This window comes from Aphelocoma coerulescens, assembly GCF_041296385.1.
Source record: "Aphelocoma coerulescens isolate FSJ_1873_10779 chromosome Z unlocalized genomic scaffold, UR_Acoe_1.0 ChrZ, whole genome shotgun sequence".
Classification (NCBI taxonomy): domain Eukaryota; kingdom Metazoa; phylum Chordata; class Aves; order Passeriformes; family Corvidae; genus Aphelocoma; species Aphelocoma coerulescens.
This window is the reverse complement of record NW_027184085.1, coordinates 71,485,826-71,505,746: the sequence shown is the minus strand read 5'-3', so window position 1 is coordinate 71,505,746 and position 19,921 is coordinate 71,485,826. Positions and strand designations below refer to the sequence as shown.

The 19,921-nt window shown below is 42.2% G+C and overlaps 1 protein-coding gene across 1 annotated transcript in view; it reads left to right on the top strand.

The window, feature by feature from the left end:
• RASGRF2 (Ras protein specific guanine nucleotide releasing factor 2) overlaps positions 1-19,921 on the top strand; it is a 116,550-nt gene that overhangs the window by 79,256 nt on the left and 17,373 nt on the right. The window contains exon 18 of the mRNA XM_069002504.1: positions 11,588-11,694. Within this exon, the coding sequence (XP_068858605.1) occupies positions 11,588-11,694 (107 nt within the window). The remainder of the gene's footprint in view (positions 1-11,587; positions 11,695-19,921) is intronic.

Sequence of the window (19,921 nt, the reverse complement as noted above, 5' to 3'; positions counted from 1 at the left end):
CAGAAGTTCTTTAGATCTGCTCCCATGTCTGCCTTATGATATGGAAAAGTCCCTACAACAATTTGAATGGGAATGGTCTCATCCTACCAGGTATCCTGCTAATCCCTTGTTTTAACTTTGCCATGAATAGTCCTGGAGTGGAGCTGCAGCTGCAGCAAGCCCCATCTCCTCAGGAGTGAATTCCTCCTCTCTCCAAGTCTGTCACACAGCCAGTGTCAAAACAAGCAGTGAGACTGGAAACGTGGGAGAGGAACCTCCTGCCAAAATACTCACCAATCATCTGTAGTCTTGCTGCAGAAATCCTACAGATGTTACAGGAGTTAAGCAACAGCAGTGTAATCTATGCAGCACCCACACAAACCCTGGCAGTAGATAAAAACAATTTACATGGAGAATTATTTCTTCCACCTGTGGCTTCTAGAACTTGCAAATTTCCCTCGTTTATTTTTGTACAATTCTTTGAAATGTGCGGTTGGTTTTTTTTTTTCTCCTTATTATTTACATCTGTTCTGCGCAGAATCAGTGCACAGAGCCAGGATTAGTAAGATATCATGCACTGATCTTTAAAGAAAAAACACCTTTTGTTGTTCATTTACCAAAACTGCTCTCTCTGCAGGCCCTTACACTTGTTAACACTCGCAGGTCTGAAGGTACTCTCTGTAACTTCAGGAGATTCGAGTTTTACTTAAAATCTCTTAATACTTATATGGATGAAGCCAAGTTAGCAAAATAATGCCATTTTTGTTAACAATTAATAAAGTAGAAAGTACTTACATAAGCATAGCAAACACAGATTTCTTCTCTCCTAAGAATGTCTAACGCAACTTGAAGAAAAGTAGTTGATTCTAAAATCAGTCATTTTATTTTGACACTGTTCTACTGAACATGGGCTTTCAAGGAGATTGTTTTGACAAAAACTTGAATTCAAGATCTAAACTGATCTTGGGTATTTTTTCTTTAATATTTGTACCAGATAGGTTAAAAGAACTTTGAGAAGCTTATGTCTTCCTCAGCTGAAGCAGGAGAGTAAAGATCTCCCAACACAGACAATAAATATTAGACAAGAAGCAAATACTTCCACCCAAACAAACGAGCTGTTCCCTAATGAACACAGCAGCTTTGTTTCAACAGCTCTGTCACCCAATTTTAGCTGGTACATTGTATTTCCAGCATGCTTCAAAGCTGCCTTCCTCCTCCTCATCCTCCTCCTCCAGCCTGCCGACCATGCTGCGGAGAGTGTCCCATTTCTCACCAGAACAAGGTGACATTATGGGAGAGGATGGGAGTGGGATGGGAGCTGTGGTTGGCAGGAGGGCCTGGCTTCCCTAGTACAAGCATTTGTTTTTTAAAGCACATGTGAGAGGGAGAGGAGAGGGTGAGAAGGAAGCAGGGAAAAAAAAGAGTCTTTGGGGGAGTATCTCTGACAAATAATGATCTACACATAGGAAAATCTGCCCTGTGCTAGCAAGAAGGACAGATAGGTTTAATCTGTCTAATTTTAGTGATTTAAAGGAGTGATTAAAATGACAGCTTGAAGCTGCTACACAAAAATGTATTGCATATATATGATCCCTTTCCATTAACTGACTGCACACAGCTCTGGTGCTAAATTACCTTTGGCTTGAGTTACTTACCTCCTTTTCTTTTCACAGAGAAGAAATCTTAATCTAAACTGCCCTCAGTTTTAGGCTAGCAAAACTAATCTGGCTGTTGACCAGACCATTTTTGGCATCCTCTGCTTTTGCATAACTCCCACAGTCTGCTTGCAGAAGCGACCAGACCTTTGTAGCTGCAGCAGATTCTCACTGAAGTCAGTGCAGAACCTGCTCTGTTCATTTGCTGCCGGTGCTAAATGCAAGTGGTATCATCCTTCAGAGCAATTCAATACACCTGGACACTCAAAAGTACCTGCTGGTGCTGCTGCCATGGGCTCCCACTGCCTGTTTTGCCCTTTTGACAAAGCCTTTATTGCAGCCTGTGGGTTCTGGATTGATGGACCTGCCTCCATGTCACTGTCTATGGAGGGATTGAGTTCCTTTCTGAATCTAAAACTTCATTAAAAAAGTCAGTTATATGCTACATGCTGCTGATTTTTAGTGCATTAGCTACGTGCATAACCCGTGCATTAGTGAAAGAAGAGATGTACAAAGGGAAGTGTGTAATCCTTTTGCACTGTAAATGTCTGATTTTTTTGAGCTGGCTATTACTGTATTCTTGATCACTGCCTGGGGTGAAGCGTTGTAGCCCCTTTCAATACTTTCTGGGATGTGGAGCTGCCAAACCTCAATTTTAGAGCAGCCAAATGCGGTTGAAGATAATCAGTGTGGAAATACTTTTGTGAAAGTGTCAACTTCGGTAGCCACTGGAATGAGTATGGACAGTTCTCATCTCCTCAGAGGTGCTGTAAGAGTTGGTCAGCTGTAACATAACCCAACTGTAACAGCAAGTAGAAATGGACCTTGTAAATTACAGCTGTGGTTTCCAGAATGACAAATCTCTAGAAAGCTATACGAGCACTGAAGTTGAGCCAGATGAGTCCGGTGAGCTCTCAGTCTGACACACTTTAGCCCTGCTTGATTACTCACACGGTGTTCGAGGGATGAAAATTAGCTGAAAGTAGTAATTCACGTTTCATAGAGATCCACAGTGGGTCTTGTGTGGGTCTTTCCATTCTGATAAACCAGGCACAGCCTGATTAAGGTTGTTTAATTTTAATCAAAGTTACCATGAGAAAGTTTCACAAAAGTTTTCAGGGAGAGCTGCTTGGCTTATTTTGGGTTGTGACCAGTGGAGCTGTTCTGCAGTCATTTGAACAACTTGCCAGCTCCCAGTGCGACAATATTTTTGTTTTGTTTGTTCTGGCAGAAGCACTAATTGGAGTAATGGAACGACAGAGCTGGTGCCAAGTGATGGCAGGGAGCTCAGGCCCTGTGTGTGTTGGAGGGTCCATGTGCGGCGCTTCTGGGAGGGGACGTGGTGGCTGCTCCTGCTGCTGCCGGGTGCACTCAGCCTTCAGCTCAGTGATGTGACTTGGAGGGGCACCACGCAGAGCAATGCAGGCAGACACTCCCAGCGGGATCCTGCTGAGCCCTGAGATGGAAAACTGTGTACAAACACACATTATGCTTTAAACAGATGCGGAATTTCCCTGGCTATCGCTGTCTTGCACACAAAGACATATACATAGTTCTGCTTTCAAGGGTGTCAGCTGTCCTGATTTGGGAGAATTGCCCTGATTCTGAACACAGGAATAATAAAGTGGCATTACACCATTATATTTCCTGAGATGGAGATTCTGGTGTAGGCAGCTGAGTTGGTATGGGATTTGGCAAAGATTAGAATTAAGTGAGACTTGTAAGGGAAATATTTGCTTTCTTTTTTTCCATTGTGAGAGGACAGGCAGAGAGAGATTTCCTTGCTGTGTTACATGAAAGGCAAGCAAACAATATATGATGTGATTTTGATCTGGACTCTACATTATGTGGCTGTCTGGGTAATCCACTCCGGTGCTGTGCTAAATGCCTCAAATTGCATCAGTGGCTACACGCTGACCTTTGGAAAGGTGTATATTTCTTCCTGAATTTGTATTAAAGGTTCCATGTCTGAAGCAAAACCAGAAAATATGTAGGTGATTTTCAGTGTGATGCCATAAACATTGCAGTTTATAATAGTAATTCAGCACTCTAGTAATTTCCTGGGCTATAACATCTCATTCCTGTACTGGGAAAGCTTTGTGGAACTCCTCCTTCTGACTCCAGACGTGAAAGAAAAAATTTTGATGGTGATATCCCATTTAAAGGTTAACATGAGACTTTATCTAAGCAGTTGGTAGAAGATGGTAATTTTATCTGTTCTTGCCCAGGTCATGGATTTCCATGTGAAACTCCAGCTCTGAGTTTGGAGTCTCTCATCTGCTGTCAGAGAGACAGGATGCCATCAAATTGTGTCCTGCTTATCAGTCCTGCTTGTATTCTGAGTTTGCCAGTGCCCTCTTTCTGTCAGGGATTTAAGATGTTTAGTTCCAAGAAAATAAAGGTGTAGGATTTGTTAACCTCCCCATGTCCTTTACACAGGACAGCCAAGTCTTTTTCCTTGTCATTTTTGTGTAACTAATGGCTCTAGCCAGGAACTGGGGAGGGGAGCACTTGTTCCCTCTTGGGGACACATTTTAATGAGATTCCCAGACCCATTTGTGCAGATTCATGGAGGTTTGAGAAGCACTGAGGCCTGCACATTGCACTTTCTTGAAGTTCCCATCTCAGTTAAAAAACTCTGTGTGGGAAATGTTCACTGAGTTACTCCACAGCTGACACTGTTCTCCTCCGAAAATGGTTGTGTGACAAAAAAATGACAGTGTAGACCCCAGCAGTGTCCCTTTTTGAGGCTGCAGGGTTGTCAAGAGGTGCTCAGGGGTTGTTACCAAAGCAGAGTCACCAGGGCTGTGCCTGGCATAGGGTCTCCGAGGGCTGGGGTCATCGGGGGCTGATGGCCATGGCCTGGCAGGGGGCAAATGGGATTCCTGTTCCAGGCTGCTCATTCACAAATTCTAACAAAAATTGTTGCTTGTCAATTTCAGATAAGTGGCTAAACAGTTGAATCTTATTTGCAATTTTCTTAGACAATGGCTTGAAAATGAAAGTTTTGCTTCAAGTGATCCGTGCTCTGGGAGTTAAGAAATGGGAGAAAATTATTTATTTTTTTTCCTCCAGTTTAACAGAAATTTAGGATCTTCTGCTTTTACTTCTATATTCCTTTATTTTGAATTAATACCTTATTCTAGTTTGCTGGAGGAGCTGGCTACTCAGGAAATAAGTATTTTCACTGGACGTTTCCTGAGTTACAGAGCTGTGAAGCATTTGTTTCCTGAGCTATTGCAGTAAGTCCTGAGCAGCTGCAGTGGTGTGGGGAGAGAAGTTTGGGGAGCACTTTTATGCCTTTTTTCTTTCATTTTATTCCCCCTGCACCCAAGTGTTGTTTGCATAATGAATATTTGTTTAAGCTTCCATTATGACCCAGTCCTAAACGGTCTGGAAACTGCTTGTGAGATGGACATTTTGTTCAGAGATTTTTTGGTGATGGGTGTGCATCCTGCCAGTTTTTGTTTTTCATGACAGTCAACTCTCCGTTCACAGATGGTCTGAAAAATGATACATTTGGCTCCTTGCAATTATCGCCTCCTTTCCATTTAACCTTTGTTCCTATTGACATTATAAAAAGATGAATAATCTCACAAACTACTTCCTTTAAGTTTAATGAACTGAAGGTAAAAATTCCAAAAGCCATTTAATGTGATTTTCTCTTTTTATCTGTACATTGTCACAGACTGTATTTTAACTTTGTCATAGGGCACACTGAGCATTTTAAGTGTCTGAAAGCTTTTCTTTGAATAGGTCTTGAAAAGACTGTGAACATTATGCAATAAATATCTGCTATACTCCTCTTCATATTGATGATAGAGCAGAGTGTAGATGAAGTGTCATTAAGGAAATCAAGAGCTAGAGATCATTTGGAATGCAGGAAAACATCAATAGGTAAAAGTTGCTTATCTCTTCCCTGAAAGATAAGAGACATAGCAGGAGCACAGGCAAATGTATAAATTCAAAGATATATCAGCTGCAGTATTGCCATTCTTGTCACTGTTCATAGCAGATAATTCAAGCACTATTGCAGTGAAAAAAAAAGAAGTCTAAGGTGTACTAAAGATTTGCCAATATAATTGCTAAGGATTGTTCAGAAAGGCTTTTCTTCTTTGTCAGTTGTTCCCTATAGTTTTTTATGTAAGTCATAGGAAAAAAAAGCTGCTGTCACATTGCACATTTGTCATGGTATTCTGAAATCAGAGAACACAATTGGCAGCAACAGCCTTTGAAATTCGGGATCTGTTCCTTCCTACAGTTACATACATAAACAAAGGCACAAGGTTTAGATGGTTTTGTCTAAGACTTCACCAGAAGAAGTGGACTTGTGAGTTTACCCATGAATGCACACACAAACACTTCTTGTGTGCAAACAGATGTGATTTGGAAGATGTATACAGCTGTACCAAAATTCAGAACTGGGTTTTGGCTATGACATTGACCCCTTGTTGTCTCTCTTTGCTGGTGCTGAAAGAAGACAAGGACAGGATGTTCTTGCATTGCTGCTGAATTGTAGCTTAAAAAACGCACACTCTGTGGTTATTTTACTCTGAGTTATTGATTTTTAGTAGTAAATTGTGTAACTTGTAACTGCAAGTATGTTCTCAGTGTTTAGCCATTTTTAAAGATTTCCTTTTCAAGAGTGAGACTGATGTGCTCTCCTGAGAGAGTATTTCTATTAACAACCCCAGAAATCTCAAGAGTGTGTGCTAATTACAGCTTTAGCAGCAGCCCTGTTTTAAAGGACTTTTGAAGGACAAATCTTCAAATTTGAATATTTCTTTGATCCTTAGTGAATATTTTCATTCTTTATGGTAGACATGTTTTAAGCATATAATCTCATAGATCATGATAATTCTCAGAGCAACCTTAGTGTTGTTGAGAGGAGATAAAATAATATCTTGATCTTGATGGTATTCTTTAGCCACTTACCTTTCTATCCCATCCATTAAACTAAAATTATTTTGCTGGACTGATGTATTTTTAGACTTTTGGATTTAGTCCAAGTTTACTGTATAATCTTGACACAACTGCTTTATCTCTATGCTGTGTTCTTTAAATTTCTCTGATTAGAAAAAGCTTTTCTAAATCAAGGGCCATTTAAAAATAGTTTACCAACCTTTCCCTTAAATATTTTGCAGAAATTAAATGCAGTCACTAGGTCTCTGTCTGTGTTACACTATTGTACATCAGCTGGTCCATGTGAATCCCTGGGATTTACCTTACTAAAACCATAATCCCTTGACTTGATTTGATAGTTAGATTGTATGTATGGCAGAGGCTTTAGGCAGAAGAATCAGATACATACTTGGAATTATTTCTGACGTGAGTGGTTACAACAGGGATTTTCAGTGGCATATTTCTTAGAACAAAATGATTTCATATGTCCCAAGGACCAGTGAAAGTGAAATTAAATGCCTGAAATGTGTTGGGCTCTGGATTGCTCCTGGCTTTTAACAGTCAGTTCTGATGCTGAATTAGTTTGTAGCCCTTTCTGAAACAAACTCAAAGCCTGGCATAGTGAATGATTAAATATTCCTCTCACATAAACTGAGGTAGCCTAAAGACTGTGGCTAAATGTTACATCTAGTGCTCTGAGGCATCACACTGCTCATGGAGAAACCCACATAATGGTTTTAAGATCATTCGATAATAACTGAAACAAAAAGGAAGGACTGTATTATTGAGCAAATATGCTGTACTTTACACAGTGAATGGGATCTCATCATCTTCATCCTTCTTTTCAGCACAGTTCGTTTGCTTTTCCAGCTCTGCCATTCTTCAGCTGGATAATGTATGACAGCCCAATATCATAAATAAAGAAATGGAGGAGGCCAAAACCGCTGGCAGTTTAGATTTCTTACCACACTAAAATACTCACCCTCTGACAAATTTCTGTGCAAATGTGTGAGACCCAATTACTTAAGCTTGAGAATGTATGACCAATAAGGATGGGAATCTATAAACACTCATCCAAACTTTTGTAGGTAGGTTCAGGTAAAAAAAAATATAATCCCTTTTTTGGGGGTTCTTGTGTATTGGGAAGGCTTTTTCTTTTGTGTTGCATATATTGGAGAGGCTTTTCCGGTTTTAGTCTGTGGATGAAAACTGCTGTGCCCCACGCCTGGGGTTTGTATTTGTTCTTTATCCAGGTCCGAAAGCAGCACTGGTGTTTGCTAAGCCAAAGCTGTCAGGATTCAAGCCAGCCTGAGTGCTGAAGCTGGCCTGCAACTCTCGGGTGTATCCATCAGTTTTGGTTATTTGTCATCTACCTGGTGGGCCCTGAATATTCTCCTTCCACCTCCCAGGGACTCTGTGGGACTCGCTGGGATCTCCCCAAAGGCTGGAGTGCAATTTTCTCCCATTGCTGGGTGCTAACACACCTTCAGCGTGTGATTCCAGGGTAGTTCATTGAAACTGGCACATCAAATCAGCTTCTGATAGGAAGTTTTTTTGCTGAGAAAGACACCAGAAACTTCATGACTCTGAACAACTTACACTAGTTCTTGTGAACGGATTTCTCTTTGTGTAGATAAACCCTTAAAAGTGGATATTATTATTATACCATCAAAACTTCAGACAAGTTAATTACTATGGTCAAGAATCATGTGCTGTTGTATTAATCTCAGACTAATCTTAGAATAGTTTGGCTTGGAAGGAACCCCAAAGACATCTTGTTCCAGCCCCCTGCCATGGGCAGGGACACCTTCTACTGGATGCAGAAATACAAAATGCAGAGAATACAGCTGCTGTAGCTGGAGTGAGAGTTTTTGACATCTTAACTGAAATAGAAAAGAAAATGTTTAATTTCTTTAAAGTACAGGGTGCAGACTTTACCATGATACAAATGTTCCTCTGGGGTGAGGTGGATTTTAAAGGTGCAATGCTGTAAATTGCTGATAGAGTCAGTTTAGCCCTGAAGAACCAGGTAAAGCAGGACAGGATTTTGCTAAAGGCAGCTGTTATGAGCTTTTGAGGAGAGGGTCTGCTCTCTGTCTCACACTGACATGGATGGGACGTTGGGATCTGGCCCTGAGTGCAGCACTTGCAGAGGTGAATCACTGACACCTTCCAGCTGCAGCCATCGATTTCCTGGGGATTTATGAATGGAATAGACAATGACACCTCCCTCTGAGATCTGCTCTGGCCTTCCACGTAACAAGAGCTATGTACAAGGTACTGTTATAATTTAATCTGCAGATTTATCTGTCTATCCAGCACATGCTTTTTAAAATCTTTAGTGATAGTGCAAGCTATACAAATATTAACTTTTTATTAAAGTGTTTAATGTGGAGACTTATGTCTATTAAGCACCTGTATTTTTAATCTTTGGTGATAAAGGAAACTAGAAAAATATCAGGTTTTTATTGAAGTGCACAAAAGAAAACATGTGAAGGTGAGACCGGATTTTTTGCATAACAATCTGAAGACAAGTACCTGAACAGAGTGATTAAATAGTATTGAAAGAAGTAACTCAGTGAAACTAGCAATGCTGTCAGGTTAACTTTGTGTTTGACAGCCTGTGGTAAAAGTTCTGCATCACCATTATGTGAAGATACTATTTGTAGAATCAGTACATATTAATTTCAACAGATAATGGTGAAAAACATTACTTGAAAGTAGCACTCACTGAGGCACCTGCCCACTTAGATGATTAATGATTAGAAATACTGCTGGTACTTCTAAAGTGGAAAGATTGCTTTCTTCAGGAGAGGAGAGGATATTTACCATGCAGTGTTTCAGGTTATTTCACCATCGGGTCTGGACGTGGGCAGGTCCATCCAGGATCCTAATTAAATTGCTTGTTATTGTCAGTGTGCACATTCAGATTTATAAAGGTGTGGAGGGTGCTGGGGGGGCTCAGCCTGGAGAAAAGGAGGCCTGGGGGGCCTTCCAGCTCTGCACAGCTCCCTGACATTTGGGGCCATCTGTGTTCATCTCAGTTCTTCTCTTACACAACTGGAGCTCTCCATTTATTGGTTCAACACATCGACATTAAGCATGGAGAACATGGATCTGGGTGAACGTGTTGCTCATTCTTGGCAACAAGCTAATTACTGCTTAAAAACTGATGAAATTCTGAGGGCCATACCGGTTTGCTGAAGTGATCTCTGGAGGCTTTAATTTTTTCGCTCCCTCTTTTTATTCTTTTATTGTAGCTCACTCAAAACTGTCTCTGTAGGCTTCTCTGTCTTTTCCTCACAGCTTACTGAAACTTGTTTTCCTTAATGTTACCTTGGTAAAGATGTTGCTGCTTAAATATATAATTTTCATTGTGACTTTCATTGCTGCAATTAAGTGGCTAATTGAACAGTTTATAATGTGTATTCCTAATTGCTTCTGCAATAGGTTAACTGTGAAAGGCATAGAAGATTAACACACAAAATGTTGCCTGTGTTACCTTTTGCTGAGAAAAGCCTCCGAGATTTTCTTTATTTTTCTCTTTATGGGGAATGAAACTGCTTAAAATGCTTCAATATTAAACTTCCTTTGATATTGAATCTTAGATGCCATCTACAGTGTAAGTTGCCATAGTTTAAAAATGCCCATGACATGTAAGTGTGGATAAAAAATACATTTGGGGGTTGGGGTCTAACACACAGTAAAAGATGTGAGACTGCAGTTAAATGCTTTCTGACTTGCTTATCTTGCCAAATATACAGAGCAGCAATTTGGACTTTCTGTATTGCCTGTTAAAAGAATAGAGAAAACTAATACAAGCCTCTAGAATACCTCCAATGGGTTTATCACAGAATAAATAGAAGTTTAATCTGCCTGTGCTATTTATAATAAAACATGGGCTTTTGAGCAGCTTTTATACCAAAAAAATGGTAAAGTACTGGTCATATGGGAGGGTGTTCCCAGCTGTTCCTGGGCTCTGCACCGAGTGGAATGGAGAGCAGCACAGTGCAAGAGCAAATCAAATCTAACAGAAACATAGAAAATGCACTCTTCTCAAGTATATCTTCAGAGTTATCATTTTTTAAAAGACATTCAGGGGTTTAGTATAACAGTTTCATTATTATTAAAATAATGTAATCATCATTTTAGTGCACAGATTTTATTTTTGATAAAGCTACAGCAGAATGAAAAGAGAAGCAATAAAACTAATGTAGGAAGAAAGTTGCTTGTTAATAAAACTATTTATTTATAAGTAAATATTGCTGACAAAAAAACCAAAACAAAACAAAACTAACCTGTCCATAAAAGATGAATGGGGAAATGCTGCATCTGGAAAATTGTGGTTTTCAGGGTTTTCAGACACCTGGGTCTGTAAATGTGTTTTCCATATATCTTCCCATTTTCTTGTCATCCCAGTGGTAAAAAACCCGAACAGCTTACTTGAACAGTGTTGATTAGTAGAGCCTGTACAATACTGCTCTTGTGAAGGAGGATTTCTCATGCTGACCTTGTCCTCCTCTGTGTTTAAACTACTCCCCTCCCCTTGTTCTTTACTAGTTCTGAAATTTACCTGTTTCCCTTTTCTAAACCATACGGACTTTTCAAATCTGATTGATTACAGGCCTAGCTCTCGTCTGGTCCTTTTCCTTGCTGTAAATTTCTTCCATACTGGGGAAAAAAAAAAAGAAAAAAAAAAAAGTCTTTGTTTTCAGTTTGTTTTGATTCCCTTTATTTCTTTATAGACTTAATTTTATTTCTTCTATGCTGAAGGGAGGCCTTGAAATTTAATTGCACGGGCAATTATTCTTCACCTTTCTAAAGCTGAGTGCTGCCCCCAGGAGCTGTCTGTGTTAGGATGGGCAAGGCTGTGTTCCAGAGGTGCTGCAGAATTTCTTTGGTCTAGACATTCACATTTCACCACCTGTCCGGCGCCTTTCCTTTTATTGCACAGAAATATTCTAGAAACCTTCAGTTTCCCGAAATCACTCCTATTGTGTTTTCATTTTCCCCAGCCCCATTAACCCCAGTGTGGGTTTGTTTCTGTGCAGGGTTCAACAACTCGGAGCGCACGTGTGACAAGGAGTTCATCATCCGCAGGGCCGCCACCAACCGCGTCCTCAACGTCCTGCGGCACTGGGTCTCCAAACACTCACAGGTACCCCCTCCTCAAACACACAGGGATCAACAGTTCACACTGTTCTTGCTACAGGCAGCCCGCCTCAACTGCTCTGGCTGTGTTAAAACACTCGTGTTGTCATGCAGAAATTTATTCATTTATTTGTGGTGAATTGCGCACGGAAAGCACGTGCCAGTCCCTCCACAGGCCTGGCAGGACTGTGATTGTAAAATGGTGTTGGCAGAGAAGGGAGGGGAAGAAATCCGAGGGGTTTGTGGAATATCATAGATAGAAGTATCCTGTAAGCTGACAGGTGCGAAAAATGCTGGGAGATTCTGACATGGATGTAGAAGACTTTTTAAAAGGGTGGATGGGTGGATGGATGGATGGATGGATGGATGGATGGATGGATGGATGGATGGATGGATGGATGGATGGATGGATGGATGGATAGGGGAGGAAGGGAGGGAAGGAAGGAAGGAAGGAAGGAAGGAAGGAAGGAAGGAAGGAAGGAAGGAAGGAAGGAAGGAAGGAAGGAAGGAAGGAAGGAAGGAAGGAAGGAAGGAAGGAAGGAAGGAAGGAAGGAAGGAAGGAAGGAAGGAAGGAAGGAAGGAAAAAAAGAGGGCACTTTGGAAGCAAGTGAGAGATTTTTGTACACCTTGTGCAGCAGGTGCTTCACAGCACTTACAGACTGCTTTGTCACTACATGCTGCTAATAAAGGATACTTCATCTCCAAAGCTAATTCCAGCAATGTCAAACTCTCTAATGCAAAATCAATTCCCTTTTTCCCACGTAAAGGGTTTAATTTTCATTGAGGTTAAGTTTGCTAGAGAATTAACTCAGTAAGAGATGTGTTAGTGGGAAAATCAGTTATGTTTGGAAAGCTGAGCAGCCCAGAAGAGATTACTAAAACCTCTCTTGGTATCATGGGAGTGATTAATCATTTCAAGTTACTGGAAGCAGCCTATGAACTTCAGGTTTTGACTCCCTGTTAAATTAAAGTCAGAATCAAGCAAATCTTGAGCTGTAACAGAAGTGGCAGCAGACTTATTACAGTTTTGTGTTACTCTAGGTGCTTATTTCGTTCCAGTTCATATTAAATATCTTCTATGACATGAGTTGATCCTCTTTGCTAATTAATGTGATCATGGAAATGTGGAAACTTTTATCTACATTAAGCAATATCTACAAGTAGTTTCACTTAATACTTTTGCATTTGCTTTTGCATCATGTTTACAATTGGAATTCTTTTAAAAATATGAAGAGGACAAAGATAATGAGTAACACATTGTGCATTTTCTAAGTGGAAGCTGTTACCTGCACTCCCTGGTCTCTCACTGCCATTTATTTTTTCCATGGCAAAGGTGTCAGGTTTTAGTTTTTAGCTCTCCTTGTCCATTATTATTCCAATATAGCACATATTTTAAAATGCAAGGGCTTTGGCATGAAAAATAAGAAATGCTACATCAGCAGAGCACGTAATCAGCTTTTTGTGTTGTTTACTTGTGAGACTAGGGAGAGAGAAAGGACAGACATAAGCAAACTAGTCAGAAAAGACTGACTAGTTGTTGCCAAAAAATATGGGACAGGACTAGTTTAAGGAGGACAAGTGAAGAATTACTGTCTGGCCAAACAATGTGAAATATTGGCAGTAAAGATGTAGAGTCCTGGGAGAGCAGTAGCTCCAAGCTTATTTTACAGTAACAACACAAACTGCAGATCCTGAGCCACCAATGTCTGGTGAGGAAATGCTTACTCAATTTCCAAAATGACACAACAATATAAGCATTGAAATTTTTTAAGAACAACAGACCTGCCAAAAACTTTTATATGTTTTAAGGTTTGTGTTGTTCTCTGGATACTCATCAACCTTGGCTGAGACATCCTTCATCTTCATGAGCACCCAAGAGCAGGTTTGATTCTCAAAAAAAAGGGCAGGTTTTATTCTAAAAAAACCTGAACAAACAAAAACCCCCAACTTACAACATAAGGGAAAATAAGTGGATGTTTGCAAAGATAAACATGCAATTTTGATATTGTTTTCCCTCTTATCCGCCTTTGAATTTGCTTTTGCTGCAAAAACTCCCAGCACCAAATGGGCAATTTCTCTCTGTCTAGAGACTGTTCTTTTGCAATGTCCCAAGATCTTCGTGGTCATCAACAGCCCACACCACTACTAAAGGTGACCAACCGTGCAGAGTTTTTTCTGGCAAAACACCATTTCCTCATCACTAGATGCAAAGAGAATCAAACACAGTAGAGGTGTAACGAGTGTCTTTATTTCTCTGCCAGGTGTGAGATGGTGTTACAGACATGCTTTAGTGCTGCAGCTCGTGAATAATTCTGCAGCATAACCAACTCTGTCTTGGTGCTCTCTGATTCACCAGTGGTGGGTCTGCCTAAGTTGTTGTCCTGATGTCTTGTGCACTGGTGCAAGACTCAGACACAGCCATCTGTTCAAGGGCTCTGACATGCATCATCCCACTTCACTATTCCCTACCCTCCATGTCTCCCTCTGGAACCCTTTGGCTCGCTCAGCCTCTGCTCTCTTGTGTGTAAGAACATGGGTAAGGGTTAGTGCATGAACCGAGGGATGCAGGAATTATCCAAACAGATGGTTCAGAGCCTTGTGTTTGCTCACTTTGCTCTAGAAAATCCTTGACTGGGGCTTGGAACATCTGTGCTGGGGTGTGGAATCAATTAGCTTCCACTGTCTTGCAGCTGTGTCAAAACCACACTTAGGGATGGTTTAGCTTTGCTCTGTTTTTACTTTTTTTTAAATTTATCTAACCATGGACAGCATTTAATACGTAAAATTGTCTGTGACCAGAAAACAGAATCATTAAAATTAATGAATCAGCCTATTCAGTGAGGATGGGCTTTCATAAAGGGGTTTTGTTTTCTTGAAATCATGCTAAACAATGCTTAAAAGGAATTAATTGTTCTTAAAACTTGAGTCATACACTGTAGAAGCCTCACTTAAATTTCAAGTAAATGTACACATGGGTAGTGCCAGATCCCCTTTGTGGAGGGCACAAGGAACTAATGAATGTCCCTAGGACCTCTCAAGGCACAGATAAAAGTGTGGGAACAAGCCATCCCCAGGGGAAGTGACACATACATCCCTGTTTTTACCACCCTGAGCAAGAGTAGTCAAACCTGTTCTGCTCATCAGCCAAAACCAGCACAGTATGAAAGGCAGCTTTAGATATTCCAGTTTGTTTTGTTTACATTTTTCTTCTTTTTATTCCATGTCCCTCCTCTTTTTTTTTGATTCAGACACCTGCAAGCCAGCAAAGCTTTCTTCTTGCCCTAAATAACAGCAGAATGTTTGTGTTTACATTTTGTTTTTGAAATGTGATTGAGAGGAGCAGAGCAGGATTCTCCTGTTGTAAACAATGAGCACACAAATGACAGGGCAGAGGATCACTGGGAGCAGGAGCCTTGGAGCATAAAACTCCCACTGGCTCCTGCAGAGGTAGAAAAATAGGAAGGCAAAAGGGGGCCAGGGCAGAAAGTCTCAGTATGACTTTCATTATCTGAGTGAGGTCCCGTAGCCTTGTTTTATTTAAAAATACTTCCTTGCCTTTTATCTAAACACTTGTGCTACAAGTGCAGCTTTTTCTGCTCCAAAATGGCAAGCAGATTGCAGTGGAGCTTGTCCAAGGCTTTCACATCTGGCCTCTTCAGCCTTCCCAGCTCTGAGTGACAACTGAGGGCTTGTTCCCACTGGCTTCTTTGAAGATCTCAGCTGGAACAGTTCTCTCACAAACACTCTGGCTGCCAGACGGTGTCAGTGACTTACAGAGTTACCACAAGGCCTGGGGAGAGGACCATGGCTTTGATTTTGAAAATACAGGTCACGATCTGTGCCCAATGCCTGCCTGGCTCCAGCTGTGACATTATCTACTGCAGCTCATGCTCGTGGTCATACCCACAGAGCTGTGGTGGGTTTTCAGCAGGAGGATTGCCAGAGGGAGTTACTGATAGCACTTGGGGACTGGGGAGAACACCTGGATACAGAGGATTGTCCAGGAAAAGATGACTGCAGTTAGTTAAAAACAGTGTTAGCTCACATGAATTGGCCAATTTAATTTCTTTCTACTTCATTGGAATAAAAGTAGAGAGAAAATCCTTTAGATGAACCCCGCTAAGCTCATATTAAATGGCATAAAGTAATGAATAAGGTATCTGGTGAGTTTATAGTAAGTATATTGTAGAAATATGAATAAATTACACTGAAGCCGCACTTAGCAAGATACACTGTATTTTAACTACATTGCAAATTGATCTCTGGGACCTGCGGCCCCTGCCTTGAAACAGCAAAGGCATTTCTGGTGTTCTTTGTGAAATGAGCAGCCGTGGTGATCCGGCTGGCGAGGAGCCAGGGGGCTGCGAGAGACAGCCTCGAGCGTGCTCTTGGCCCCTCGGTGAGGAGACCCGGCGTGCCTAAACTCGTGCCCTGGATAACAACGCCCTGAGCTGCTGCTGTGCCGCGTCCCGGGCTGGCAGGAGCCAGGGGATTGCTTGGCACGGCCCTGCAGGGCACCGCAGTCAGCAGCGGGGAGCCAGGCCCGGGGGCAGCCAGGCCCGCGGGGAGCCAGGCCCGCGGGCAGCCAGGCCCGCGGGCAGCCAGGCCTGCGGGGCAGCCAGGCCTGCGGGGAGCCAGGCCCGCGGGGAGCCAGGCCCGCGAGGAGCCAGGCCTGCGGGGAGCCAGGCCCGGGGGCAGCCAGGCCCGCGGGGAGCCAGGCCTGCGGGGCAGCCAGGCCCGCGGGGAGCCAGGCCTGCGGGGCAGCCAGGCCCGCGGGGAGCCAGGCCTGCGGGGCAGCCAGGCCCGCGGGGAGCCAGGCCTGCGGGGCAGCCAGGCCCGCGGGCAGCCAGGCCCGCGGGGAGCCAGGCCCGCGGGGAGCCAGGCCCGCGGGGAGCCAGGCCCGCGGGGAGCCAGGCCCGGGGGCAGCCAGGCCCGCGGGCAGCCGCTGCTGCTGGAGCCCGGCAGCTCCGTGCTCGCCAGGCCCTCGGCGGGCGTGTGGCCCCAGCACGCAGGGCAGGGCCGGCACATCCCCTGCCTGTCCCGGCCCGTGTTCCCCGGGGCTGTGTTCTGTGCTGGGAGCTGCTGCTCGTGCTGCTGCTGGCTCTGGCCTGGGGGAGCCCAGCAGCAGTGACAGCAGACACCGATTCTGTGCAATCAGGGCTGACGTGCCTCGCAAACCCCCCATCCCTGCGCTTGAAACCGACTGGAAGACAGTGCTGTTGTCCTTTGCCTGTTTCTTGAAGTAAACCAGACTTAGTTCAAGCTCAGGGATGAGTTTTCCTGAAAGCCAGTTATAATTTCATTTATCTCTGCCTTCCACCTGTGTCAATGTTTTGTTGCATATGAATTTGTACAGATTTTGCTCAACACAGCTGTGTGTGGTAGGTGAAGTGTGGTTTTTTGCTTCAAAATTGAATACTGTAATAGAGGACTGCAGCAGTGGAGTAACTTCACTTAATTATGAGTGTTTGATCTGCTGTGCACAAGATTAAGACTCACTTATCTGCTGCCACTGAAATAATTGCCTGTTTTCTTTTTGGCATGTGAACAAATACATGAATATTTTAAGACAATCCCCATCTACTTAAAAATATTCCAAATTCCTTGAAAACAGTCTTTAAGCAGATCTCTCTCCCCTCCTGCCTCTTTCTTCCCTCCCTCCTGTCCTTTTGTAGTCCTTCTCACTGCCCTACTCAAACAGAAATCAGGTCCCCATGTTTTAGCTCGATTTTACTTGTCTGGATTATTCATTGCTCCCCACATTTTTTAGATGCAGAATGTTTCCTCTCACTGAGGAGCATTTAAAGAAAGGGGAGAGGAAACACTTCTGGGGTTTCACTGAGCTCATGTCAAGTGTTGAAAATACACTCTCTGTATAAGCCACCAACAGTAGATCTACTGTTTCTAGTTTAAAAAGGCACCTTAGCATGGCTAAGTTTCTTTTCCTTGCTTTCTGCTGCCTCTGCTACACTCTCTTATCTTCTAGCCAGTGATTCTGAATCTGAGTAATACCCACACTTCATTAGGCTACTGTAGACTGAAATATATTAGAGGTATGTGACCCTCTCATGAAGAGCTAAACCACTGTCAGGTTGAAATGTGCCTGCTGGAAAATTGAATGACTCTTGTCTGACCAACTGTATTCCTTCTCTGATACGTAAATTCCAACTAGAAGTCAAAAATTGGTGTAAAATTATGTAGAGAGATATGATACACATGTATCTAGAGCCATAAATAGCTACCTGTGGATCTAAGTGTTCTATAATATAAACAGATAAATATTCATCTATGACACCCGTAATATGCATAGATATAATCTGCATGTATTTAGAGTTATTTAGTTACTTTTAAATTATACTTAGAATTGGTTGCTAAGTATTTTGGTGTTTGTATCATTCTTACGTTAACCTTTCTCCACAAAAGTTAAGTACATGTACATGTTTAAATGCAGTATTATTATTTCCCTATTTTTTTAATATATTGGTTATCACGCTGGAATCTCAGTACCACTCAGATAATGACCTTCACTAGAAAAAGAGATTAGTTCTTAATTTTTCTTCTGATTCTCACCTTGTTTCATAAGTTTTTGGTTTTTTTTACTCTTCACACTATAAGAAACAGATAACATTGCTTTAAAAAAGAAACCTGTAAATTTGAGTTTCTCCAGCAATTCCAGCACTACTATCTTGTGGAGATTACTCAGTAAAACAAGTTTTACTGGTAATGACCCATGTATTAATTCTCATTATTATAAGAATTAGCACGTAAGCATGCAAAAACTGGAAATGCTTTGGTTTGGCTGGATCTGATAATTATAGGTGAGGCTTCCCCATCCTATTTGCAAATGAAAGAACTTTTAAAATGCTAGACTTTTTTGGCCATAGCTTTGGTTTCAACAAAGGAAGACATCTTCAGAGAAAATACTTTGCAATGAAAAGAATCAACCAGTTGTGGTTTGAAAGCTGTGCTTGGAAATAAAATTGTGACCATGATGATGTGATCTGCCCGAGGATTTTACCCAGCAATGCTGAATGAGGATGATGGATGTGTCACCTCCTGGACACCTGCTCTGCTCATTTGGGATATTTTTGTAGCCCAGGTTGCAGAGGTACCCATCCTCTTTTATACAGTGCCTGCCACTGAGCTACAGGACAAGCACTGACATTAATTACTAGTCGCTTAGGCTTGTGCAGACTCAAGGTTTCTCCTTTAACTAAATTTTGGTAGTTTTATATTTCACATTATTTTCTTCTTGAAGTCACTGGAGTGAACAGTACTGTCATGTAGTTTAGTTACATTCCTCATGTTTTCAGTAATTAGTCCCATTTCCATACCCTAAATATATGAAAAGATTCTCCTGTCTTCTCTTGCAAACAGGCTAAAACAGCTCCTAAGGGAGGCATTTCGGAGCATGGCTATACAAAATGTGTTTTAGAAAACAAACACAGTGCAGTGCCCAGAAAGAATTTTTGCTTGGCTTTGAGCTGAATGTTTGATACCCCCTCCAAAGCTTAATGTTGCAGCTTCCTATTCTTCTACACCCTCAAATATGGGTAAACATTTCCAAAAAAATAAAACACAGATATTAATTGGTTCCAGACTATTAATTAGCCGAGGCCCAGGTGAGGACACTCTTGAAGAGTGAAGAGGGGGTGCTGTAACAGGAGGGAAATGCCCAGGGCAGGTGGTTTCTGAGTGCTGACATTGGAGCAATAACCCCTCTCAAAAGTGCTGTGAGGCTGGCTGTGGCTGCTCCTGTCATTCCCCTCCTGGTCTGAGCTGTTCCCTCCCATTTCCAGTGAGGCTCCACTGGCCTCTGTGGCTGTGGCAGTGCTCTGATGCCCACCACAGCTGGCTCTGCTGCTCCCAGAGGCACACATCTACAGAGCCCTTCACCACGGGAGGGGCTGTGGGGGTTCTTTGGAAATGAAATACAATGCTCCTGTGCCGAGATGCCAAATAGTCCCCATTTTCAGTAACTTCGTGCCTGCTGTTCCCATGGAAACAAGAGGGAGCTCTGCATACACATGGTCCTGCTTGCAAGTAGCTGTGGATTATCAAGGAAGATCTGTGATGCACCAGGCAGCTGAAGGGTTTGGGTTTAGTTTTCCTATGAAAATGCTAGCTTTGAGCTGAATACAAGAATTTTTGGACTGTACCCCAAGTCTTGCCTGTAACTTCCCACCTTAAAGCTTGTACATTCTATAATTTGTGAATGTCTAATACTCTGTTCT